Source organism: Diadema setosum, chromosome 1 (assembly GCF_964275005.1).
Source record: "Diadema setosum chromosome 1, eeDiaSeto1, whole genome shotgun sequence".
Taxonomy (NCBI): domain Eukaryota; kingdom Metazoa; phylum Echinodermata; class Echinoidea; order Diadematoida; family Diadematidae; genus Diadema; species Diadema setosum.
The window spans coordinates 44,666,920-44,678,564 of record NC_092685.1 but is presented as its reverse complement, the minus strand read 5'-3'; the positions used below and the strand labels follow the sequence as shown (position 1 = coordinate 44,678,564).

The window sequence follows — 11,645 nt, the reverse complement described above, 5'->3', positions numbered from 1 at the left end:
GTACAAAGATAGGCACGGAGTGACTTGATCGAACAATATTGAAATGTGACAGGGTATGCTGCAACCACTGCATGCTATTTACTCTTCCTCCGAAATAACGAATATCAGGAAACTTACGGAAATGAAGGATGTCATGATTATATGCAATGCAAATGCAGCAATATGATACATCCTCGAATAAAAAGCTTTTGAATAGCTAGACCTAAATGGCCGCAAAATATGTCAATATCATGAATGTGGCAAGTTTGCCAACTTTGATCAACAGAATTACATGTTTTATGCATTCATTTAATTCTTTACTTGTGATACAACTTTGTTCCTCAAAAGAGTTATATCTTATCACTTTGTTTTGTCAGATTTCTTTATTTTTTCTGAAGATTATGCCAGCTTTTCTTTTTATTGTTTCATATTTTAATCAGAAATACTTTTCGAGAATCAGGGGAGGGGAATAATATCCATCTTTCTTTGTAGCTCACTCCATGCAGTGAACTGCATGGACAAGTCGGGGTATTCAAGCCAAAACAACAAAGGAAGGGAACTTACTTTTTAAAAACGCATCCACGCAGTATAATGGAGTAACAATCAAGGGAGTGAACTAGCGCCTTGCTTTGTCTGACACAGACCATGGACGCCTTTCCGAGGTTGCAATGTTTTTCTTTATTGAGACTAATCTCTGTTGATATGAGGACATCATCTTAGCTCTAACTTTACAAGCGTTCCACTTCAAGCCCATGAGCCTGTAAAACGATGAATAGAGTCCATTAAAAGTTAATTAAGGTACATAATATAAAGCCATGTTAAGCACATCTTCTCCGTAACGCCCAAAGCCAAAAATCCTCTCCCTTTCTAAATGATACAAGAAGATAGTGTCCCCGGATGCGCCTGCGCTACGGTAATGATTGCAATAATAGCCTATTGAGCCGCTTTTGCTCTTTATTCACGTATAACAATTGAACAATCAGGGCGTCTAGCACGATTTTAAAGCGAGGTAGCTAACTCTACAAAGGGTGTATGAAAGTACACGAGAGAAACGAGTGATGCTTTCTGACAGAACGTCGCTTTTTAGTGTTAACATTATTGTAGTGCGTGAGATTTCAAATGCAGCCACGACCATAAGGGCCCTGAGACAACTGAACTCCCTTCCATAAAGGGACCATCTACCTGAGCTTGGATCACGTTCTCTTCCCGTTAGATATAAAGGTTATTTCAGCTGTAAAACAACACAGTGAGGGGTCCAACAGGCTCGGTATGGTGTTTGATTAAATTCAGTGAACCACAAGCACGCTTTTCATAAACCTGCAAAGAGCAGACCTTTCGAGAAAAAAAAATCATATTGGCCAATAGTTCTAAAGTCACTAATGTTGGCCTGGTCTAAGGCAGTTTTTTTATTATTATTATTATTATTTATGGTCACAGTCAACATGAGAATACCTCCTTGAGAGAATCAAAAGCCTTCAGTACTTTTGAACCTTGAGAATGCAGCGTGTCACTTTCTTTTTTCAAGTACCAACATTTTGAAAGGCCAGTCCAAACGAGGCTGGTCTTGCACGACGAGCTCCTCGAACAGCCAATCAGAAAGTCCCGTTAAAAAAGACTTGGTTTGCTGTGCACGTAACGCCGCGCGCTGTCAAATCGCCTTGTACCGGCGAAGCGCAAGAAAGAGCCCGGGATTTGAGCAGACGATGCGGCGATTGTCGTGTTCCTGAGAGCGGGTTCGAGTCGGACAGTCGAGACGTGGGAAGTTTTCTTGCACAAGCCCTTCCTGCTCCTCATCTGCTCGTTTTGTTAAATCCTTTTTAATTCATTTTACCAGGAAGCTATCATGAAGGAATATTGTGTCATCAGTTCTTAGGTCGCAATCATATTCCGTTTTAAGAGGATATCTATTCGGAAACAATCACTATTTTTTTCCCTCTAAGAGCATGAATACTCGTCATCGACCAACTTGAGCTTTGCTATCGCGGACGACAGGGTATCGCTCGTTCTGACTGGCGATATTATTTTGATTTCAGCTGCGGCGTTTGTGTGGTGGAAACTGACGGCTACTGGCGTTCGGAACTTTTCCACCACATAGTACACTACAGTACTGCCTTTCATACCTATAATAGTGTTCAGGATTATTTTAGACATCGCAAGGCCCTGAGCTAAATATCCCTGCACCAATCATGGATCCTTCTTGTTTTCTACAACATAGACTCAGGCAGAACAGCCGCACAATTGCGGTCACAATTCTAGCTGTACTATTTCTACTTTCAGATGCCAGCGTTACATTTGCCACAAGGGTAAGTCTGTCATTTTGCCGTCGCAATCGATCCAAATTCTATATTATTCTAATGAACAGAAATATGTTTTCCTTAGAGCTATTTTTATGCATGCATTAACAATAGAAGTGCATGTAATATCCTCTGAATGAACGGTATCGTGCGTTTAAATTAAGTTTTCTCCCTATTTTGATGGAAGTGTTATCTCCACATCAATGACAATGGTGTATTTGTACAGTACCTGGGGTACTTCACAACGAAACAAATCTAAAAAGTGAAGATCAACTTAACATTATGATATACTGTGTATGTCTTCAATGGTGATAAAAAGTCTTAATGAAAATGAATATTTTGAAGACGTTTTCATGCAGCCGTTATACAAAATAAAATGAGTGATAACGGATCGTTTTCTGTGAAATTTGATAACAATTTTGAAGTTGATTCTGCAAGGCTAATAAAACTGAACAGGGAAACCAGAGACATACCATGATTTTAAGTCGGTCTTAACTTTTAATATCGACTTAAGTTCTTAGCGAAACACCCCCCCCCCCTTCTGTCGCAGTCTTGGTAAGTCTTGGTCTTGGTGGAACCATACACAGCATCATGTCTGCTTGAAATTCATGAGCTCTTTTGCCCTGTGAGCAGCCTTTATATCGATATTTTACGTTGAACAAGACACAGTGTGTCGAACCCTGCCTGCAGTCATTGAACCTTTTTTTTTCCCTTAAATTCTTAGACTTTGTAATTGGTGGAGAGATTATACCAACTCCTTAATGAGTGTAATCGAATGACCGCAACTCTTTAGAGAAGGTGACATTATTTCCATTATTTCCTCTTTACCGGATAATCGATGAGGGTCTGCACTTCTTCGGTTCTCTCGTGGCTGCTATTGTCGAGAAACAATAGGAGTGAGCGCTCTCGCTCATCTATTCGAATAGTTATCTGTTGTCGAGTTGAGTTCAAAGCAGAGGCGTCTTTGCAAAAAGTATCGAAAAAGCAGGCAGCGTAGGTGAACAGTGCAAACTGCTACTGCATGCAGTTCGCAGTCAAAACAGGCTGGTTTCCTCGCGATGTCATTAAGGTATACCATGAATGGTTACTTTGAGTTCTTGCAATGAGTATAACAATTGCGGAAGGACACATCATGTACTGGAAGAATGCTCCTTCTCGACAAAGTAGTTAGTGTCTCTTGCGTCCCTCAGTTAATGGTCAAGCGGGTATTGTCCCCAAAGTATGAATAGGTAAAAGCAGGACATTCTTCCCACACGAACGAGACTGGGGAGAAAGAACCATTCTAAGTGGGCTACGTCCAAGATGCTAGGTTACTGGACACACGTGATGTCATTGTGAATAGTTAAAGCGCCCATTGCTTCTTCCGATGATTACGCAATTGGTAATGTCATGTTAATTATCTTACATGACTTCTTGTGTCAGAATGTAAGAATGATATCAATATTGTCAAAAATCAGCGTTTATGACGAAAAAATTCCTCCCTAGGCATAAAAAGATACTCGTCATTTATTGTCTCAGTGAATGACCTATCAGTATCGAGAAGCTTTGAAGTATATTCCTATCTACTGACATTATATGGGATCATGAGATACTAAATTTAGATTTTCATACACATGGGATCAAATTAAGGTATTCCAAAGTCTTTTTCCCTGTAGTCTGTCCACAGATGTAAAAAAAAAAACAAAAACGAACAAACAAAAAACAAAAACACACGATATGTTTCATTATACTAGTGTGGTTATACCAACTATTTAGAACTAATTTTGTGCATGAAAATGTGATGATTCAACTCCCATTTCATTCCGTAATTTGCGAACATCCATTTTTTTTTTCTCTCTGCTTGCATTCATAATTTTCAGAGCACATATTTTTGTGACCGCGGACCGCCCCGTGAACTCTTGGCGAACCTCATGTAGCTATGACGCTATTCAATGCGTGGTGAACATTGAAACGCAAGACATCCAGTAATATGATGGTCCAATAGGAAAATTGCATTTCGTACTATAGAAATATCTTCCAAATAAACAACAGAATAAAGAGTCAGCAAATGGGTTTAAATTATTGTACCATTCTCAAATTGAACCAAACATAGAATAAAATGATGGACGGTACTTCACTCTCGCACCTGGAATATTTTGCTGACGTTTCAGTTCAAATGTTTTCAGTCAATGGTTATACGAGAAAAAAAAAATCAATGAAAATATGAAGTTATGTTACACATGCATTACGAGCATCAATACAGATTTTATTTTTTCTGACTTAAACCAACTTCTGGCTTCCCTGTGGGAAAGAAAAGATTTATATCATTTGTTTTGATATGTGTTCCTTATCTTTGCTCATGTGTTTTTCTCATGTAAATGTTATATGATGGACGCAAAAATGTCTAGATATATTCAGTGGATCTGACCTACATTAACTTAACTTCTTAATTTCTTCGAGATATCATCTGACCAAGGAAGCCGACACCAACAACAAAATTATTAAACCGCCAATTAATATTTATATCTGATGATATCATAATGTCGTTATATTATATTTTTCTTCCTTATTTCTTTTTATTGTCTTGATGGTATAACGTCACTGACGTTTGAACGACGCTTAGCCTCAAAGGGATACATCCAAAAATCAATCCGTGGGAAACTGCTATGTTTTGGCTTCATTTACCCCCGTTATACAGATGAAATTATTTTACTGAAAATGTCCTGCCATACGAGATCGGTCTTCTAATTTTCGTTGTCAATCCAAAAGATTCATCGTCTTCTGAAACGGAATCCATCTCACAATGGCGTGCATGTACAATAGTCGTAGTATCACCATCACAAAAGATCAAGCCAGCTCCTTCGAAACGGATTTCTCCAGCCTCCATACAGTGTAAGTCATAGCCATTCATCGCCATGGAAACTGGTTCTAAACAACCTCACCTGGCCCGAATATCTGTGAACACTATTGTTAATAATCATACTCGCACCTGGTTCCAACCAAAGCTATAACAAAAGACTGTGACATCATCACTTCGGTATTCTATTTACCTCTTCTGATTGGTTAACATTTCGTAAGCGTAGTGGTGGTTTATCTACAGCTAGATGTGGAAAGGAGTTGGTGAGGAGAAACCACGTGTTTGTGTAAAGATGAATGACGGTATATGAGATGATATGATTACAATCAACAATCTTACAAAGGAAACGGCAGAGGTTTGAAAGTTAATTGTAATCATTGTGACGAGATAAGACAAATTGCGTGATGCCGTGACGCAATCCGAATCTCTGCCGGGTCTAAACCTCCTCTAGAAGGAGGGGGGGGGGGGGGGGGACTTTCAGGTCCTTTAGCTTTGTTGAGTCAGGTGTACACATATTTTGCCGCGCTTTCGTTTTTCGTTTTTATTTTCATAAGCCGTCACTTCTGCTATGGATTGGCAATCCTTCTCTCAGCTCTGGAAGGGGTAGAATTCTCCGAGTGTGAAGAGGTAACACGTCTTAGGGTGGAACTCCCTTGTTGCCGGCAGAAAAGAATGTTTTAACACTCACTTTACCGGCTGAATCGGCTGAATCCACCTGACACACGATGTCGCGGATAATCAGTCGCGCAGGGCTTCGCAGCAAATCGAACTCTTCATACAAGTAATGCCCCGTTTGTTCGTCATGAAAACACTCAAGTGTTAGTAAAATGTAACAGTTGTCTCGCGCCTTTGTCAGCGGCGCGAATTGTTCGCAGCGACTTTTTGTAAGTTGATTTCAGCTCCTAAAATCACGCCCGCGAGCATTTCGGACTATTTATCGTCCCATTCTGATGAAGGCGAAAAGGGTTCAGTGATTATCTATCCGCTGATCCCGTGCAAAGTGAATAGCCGCAGAGAGGAAAAAAAATATCCCAACTTTACTCCCACCGTCCCACGCTTACGAGGGTAACATACCTCAACTCACTGGTGCACTTTTCACACACACACATTTAAAAGGTCTTATTTAAGGGCGGACCAGTCTAGCATGAAATTGAAACATATTGTTCCAAATAGTTCTCATTGTCATCTTAATGACCGTGTTAGGTGTAGCCCAAAGGGTAAGATTTTCCTTTAAGAGAGTAGTGCCTAGAGTAAAGTGACAAGCAGCAAGGGGCATTAGTACCAAAACTGAAATAAAAATGCGTCACGGAAATCACGGTCATTAAAAATTCACCCTTGGAACCTATTACTACAGAATGACGGAAATGGGGTTATATATTTCAATTTAGTTTTGACGAGACATATTGCACAAATCAATGATGGTATCCAAAACAGCCCAGAAAAACTATGTTACGCTCATACACTGCATTCATTTTCAATTGACCCATATCTCAAATGAATATGTCTACGGTGTAACTTTGACTGATATTGGTAGCAATGTAGCATTTAGCAACGGTTACGGGTATATGCACGTTGGTTTTTATGTCACAGACGTACATACAATGAGTATGGTATCTTTCTTTTACTACAAGGTCCTGTCCATTGCTTCTCTGATTAATGAACAAGGAGTGTTGACCATTTAGAGAGACCTTCACTTTACGTTCCACTCTGAAATGATATCAACAATGATTGAAATAACACACTAATAACACACAGTGCCAAAGCTGCTTCCTTTTGGTTTTACTTTGTTGCCCTCTAGCCTCACGAGCATTCCCTCAACCTGCACAATCCTATAACGCATTTGATATAAGTCATGGTATTATTTATGAATAAACAGTCGGTAAACCAGGAAATGGAGACATTATCTGAAAGTTTTTCGTTATCACTGCCATATTCGATGCATTATTACGTTGCTCAGCTGGCAAGTTATTACCGCAATCTCTCACAGAGGTGTTATAATTTGCCCCCATTTTTTTATCGTATTTTATAGGCCAGTTTTCTCAGTTATTCACGTTCTTGTAAACCTTAATATCAATTGCAAAATTAATGTTGTTCCTGGCACCCACAAGGCTTGCCCCGGGCTTGCCCGTCGTAGCAGCAACTAATGGCATTATATAATTTGACTTCCAGACAATATCCATTTAGCTGAAACAGGCGATTTGTAAACCGCGACACGATGGTCCTCAAGGGGAAAAGTCCTAAATTTGAATACATATTTTATCTGAACCTGCTTATTGTGGTCCTCTTGGTGGGTGTGGTTAAGAGGACTATCTAGTCAGACTGGTATAATTTATTAGGAATAAGTGAATTAACCTTGCTTTACGAAATCCCTAGTTAGTAGGCATAGGAACGTAATTATCTCACATAGCCCTTGTAATCACATATCATTACCAGTGTCCCTGATGTAAATTGGACATGTGTGACTGTGTTGCCGACCAGTGCGTTTGCCCTTGTATGTGTTGCTTTTTTTCTTTCCTTTGCGTTTTAACAAGACACTTCTCAACAATGAGAGTGCACTCGATGTATTGTCCACGTGTCTGACCTTATGTTTTCTATTATGCAGCCCCCACAGCAAGAACATCTCCTAATTTCTTAATGATTGTGCTGAAATTGTATTACACCATACAGGGTGGCGTTGCGGTTCTCAGTTTATATTTTCACCCACTCACTTTTAGCTCATGGATAGTCTGCTGTACACAACATCAATAGACTCTATTCTCGTATATGGCATCATCTTACCAACAAAACTGGTTGAATTAGGACAGAGAACGCCCTTTCTCATTCCGTAAAACCATAATAGGTTATTAAACTGCTATTGCAGACAACTTAGAGTTTGTTAAACGCCGAATTTTCGCTTAGAAATGGTGAAGCGGCTCCGTGTCCACGACTACGGCCGTGTGAAAGAAACGCAGAGTATACATGGCAGTGACCGAGAGTTGACACTGTCCATTTATCATAACTACAAATGAACCCAACAATGTTGATACCAGTTCGCCCCAAAAGGTTGCCAAGATGATAGTTCGGGGGAACATTGTGCAGGATCGAAGGGAATGGTAAAGAGGATGGGGACGATGGGGGAATAATGACGTTGGTGGTATGTCTGGGAGGATGCGGGGGCTGGGAGGAACTGTTATACTTGAGCTCCATGGAGACAGCAACACGCACTGAGGGCAAATGTGGACTATATGGGGGAGTTTTTACTATTCGTCTGTGTGCGAATAATAAATGTGAAGAAAAACAACTGTTGCCTCAGAATAAATAAATTGTATCTGATAGGTCTCTTGCCATGTCCTTCTACGTGCCTGTTGAGCAACAAACTTCGCTAAGAATAGAATGTATTCTTTATTTCGTCTATCTCTATCAACGAACCGTTTTCAAACAAAGGGGCTTCTCGTACGAAAGAGGAAGTTCGTTGTTGGACCAAGGAGGTACTATAGGCGAGCTTGTAGTACCTCCCTGGTTGGACATTGACGCTCATGTAAAATTCGTATTTAATGTTCATGTTAGTTATGTAATGGTCTAATGCGCCTGTTCAACAGAAGCTAAATTTGCGAGATTTGTTTGACTTGTCAGCATAATTCAATCACTTATGATACCTATTAATGATAATGATACGTGTCAGTGTTTGCTATAGGCGGTTGCGCAATATAGGATATATGAGACAATTTGAAAACGGATTCAACCTTCCGGCTATCGCCTCCTTTTAATCTGTTCATTAATGCCTTGCTTACTAATCACTTCTTTGTAGATACTCGTACTGTGTGCATTAGTTGTTGGTAGATGCGGCTTGTATAAAAGAGGTGTACACAACATTCAAATACATAATGGAAAATAAATATGTTTATGAAACGGTACTCCCCAAAGTTATACTCTTCGATTTTTTTTTCCTCGCAGAGAAATATAATTACTATACGTGAACGGGCTCATCATCCTGTGACCTTACGATTAGAAGAGGAATCATATTTCTCAATGAAAGTCTTCATTGGTTGAATGATTAAGTTTGTAGAGCTTCCTTCTGTTTTTTCTCTTTTTTTTGGGGGGGGGGGAGGGGGGAGAAGTCTAATCACGCTACAGCTTCGAGTATGATTCTATACCTCTCGATCGGCACAAGATATAGCTACACGCCTTGATTTCGGGACCGTTAGATTAAAAGTTTTAGTTTATTAGAAATATGAGATAATGTAATATGATATGATGTAATATATGATATGATATGATATAATATGATATGATATGATATGATATGATGTGATGTGATGTGATATATGACATGATATGATATGATATGAAAAACACTTTAAACAGAATCACTCATTATTTCGAAAGACCGGTTTGTTATCATACATTCATGTATGCAGACATCTTCACACTTTGATTATTGATAGCATGCCGTGATCCTGCCTGACATAGCAACGACAAAGTAGAAATTGAAGTGAAAGCAGCAGGTGCATCAAAAGGTTCATCACGAGGTATACCAGGGCCTGAAACATCCCACGAATTTGAAGACTATTTTAGTAACTGGTCTGGCCTATCTGCTTGTCTGTACGTGCCGTGACCTCGAGCTCAGACAGTTCTAACAGTTCATGACCTCATTTTCCACACCGTCAACCTTTTACTTCATTTTGACGAAATGCAGTGCTTAAATCCTGATATTTTACAGAAAACGGGAAGAATTCTCCAATAATGTTTCCGGTTCGGCTTTGAAAAGTACAGTGTATAAATCCTATGTATTTTTTAGCTTTATACAAGGGAAAAGTATCTTTTCCCATGGAGACGGCACTCAGCGTTCAAAGATTAAATGTCGGGACATTTTGCCAAATATCGGGAACTGTCAGTGTGATTCTGTTTAGACCTCACTTTCTTTTTTTTTTTTTTTGATGAAAATTACCCTTGTATGATTCAGATGATACCATCGTTCCCTTTCTTTGTCGCTATGTCTGATAGACGCCTAATAGTCTCACTTATCTTTTTTTTTTCTTCTTTTTTTTTTTTTTGCTGGGGCGAAAATTACCGCATATCTGACGCCAGTGGTTCTGCAGCGCCTCGTCGGAAATATTGCCGTGTAAAAACATGAAACGGGATGAGTGCAATATGAAACTAACGTTCTTGGATAATCCTTCCAATTCACCCGCTCTGTGAATTCCGATAGCACGCTGTACTCGAAATATCGATTGCCTTTGGCGTATAAGGTAATGACGCAATCAAATCATTACGGCGGGACACAATATGACACTCGGATGGTCGCCAGAAGAGAAAAGGACGCCGACAGAAACTGTCTCCTATAACTCTGTTCGATTACCCTGGTCTACTTTCTGAGTTTAGGCAGATAGACAACACGACTACGGCAGCTCTGGACAGACTCACTGGTGAAAACCTTTTAATATTCCTAACCTAGGTCATGATGCCACTTCCAAGAATCCAAATACATCGATCCCTTTTCCTCTCCGCAGACGACGACTGGTCATGGTCGCGGATGGATATTATGTATCAACGCACTAGTATTCAATTCTCTCGAATGTTTAACGTTCATGACCTAATTAGATGAAGCTGCCTTTGATCTTTTCGGTTTTCGATTTCGTCTGTGACGGGGCTCTGCCACACTTCGTTGTACATGCCATTAAATTCAAAGGGATATACGAGCGGACCCTTATTTGTTATATTGCTCCTCTTTAAACCTTTAACACGAGAGACCTTCTTGTACTCCAGTTGTTCAATGGCTTCGAGCGTGACACAGAGTGCTTGGGTTTTGATACGCTACTCCATTTAAGACAAGATGATAATAAGACGTTTCTTGTAACCCCGTGGGACAATAATGTGGTAGCTAATTCAGCGAATTCGGTCTTGCAAGGATTGCCGACGAAAATCATGCAGACTGGCCGCTGCGGGTGCCGGGGTCGAACACCATTGGAGAGAAACCAAGATTTAAAGGGTGTGACCCTCCAATGGGAACCCGTCCAGTTAATAATAAAATCTGCCTCGTCCATGACATTTTTGTAAGATTATTAAAGAGGAAGGCCAGCTCACCAATTGCTTTGCAAAAGAAAACTAAAATAACAATTGGTTTGCTGAATTTTCATTTTCTGTTGTGGAAGACCAAGTTAAATTTTTCGGCTTTCCGTGATTATAATTGGCAGCTATGAACTCTTTGTTGTGAAGCGCTATCAAAAATACCATCCAGCTTTCATTCTGCAAAGCTAAGATGATTAACCCTTTCTGTGTCGATGGGTCAAATGTGCACCAATTTCAAACACATACAGTTAGACAGGGATTAATGTGGCATGCAGAGGGTTAACAGATACGTATGCAATCGCGTCCTGTCACATGACCGATGTTGGGCCAACGATCCATCGTGGCGCTTTGAATCTAGACGAACTAGGGAGAGGCCTCCCAATATTGGTGCCGCTTTTAGTGAGAATGAGAGTAGCCCTCATATCGAAGTGGGCATGAAGAAAAGGTGGAGGTAATGCAAAATAAAGACTGTAGGTAAGGAGCACAGA

At 40.0% G+C, this 11,645-nt stretch overlaps 1 protein-coding gene across 1 annotated transcript in view; it reads left to right on the top strand.

The window, feature by feature from the left end:
• The first annotated feature begins 2,149 nt into the window (after nucleotides 1-2,149).
• LOC140238834 (SPARC-related modular calcium-binding protein 1-like) overlaps nucleotides 2,150-11,645 on the top strand; it is a 50,556-nt gene continuing 41,060 nt past the window's right edge. The window contains exon 1 of the mRNA XM_072318766.1: nucleotides 2,150-2,282. Coding sequence (XP_072174867.1) covers nucleotides 2,166-2,282 — 117 coding nt within the window. The 5' untranslated portion in view covers nucleotides 2,150-2,165. The remainder of the gene's footprint in view (nucleotides 2,283-11,645) is intronic.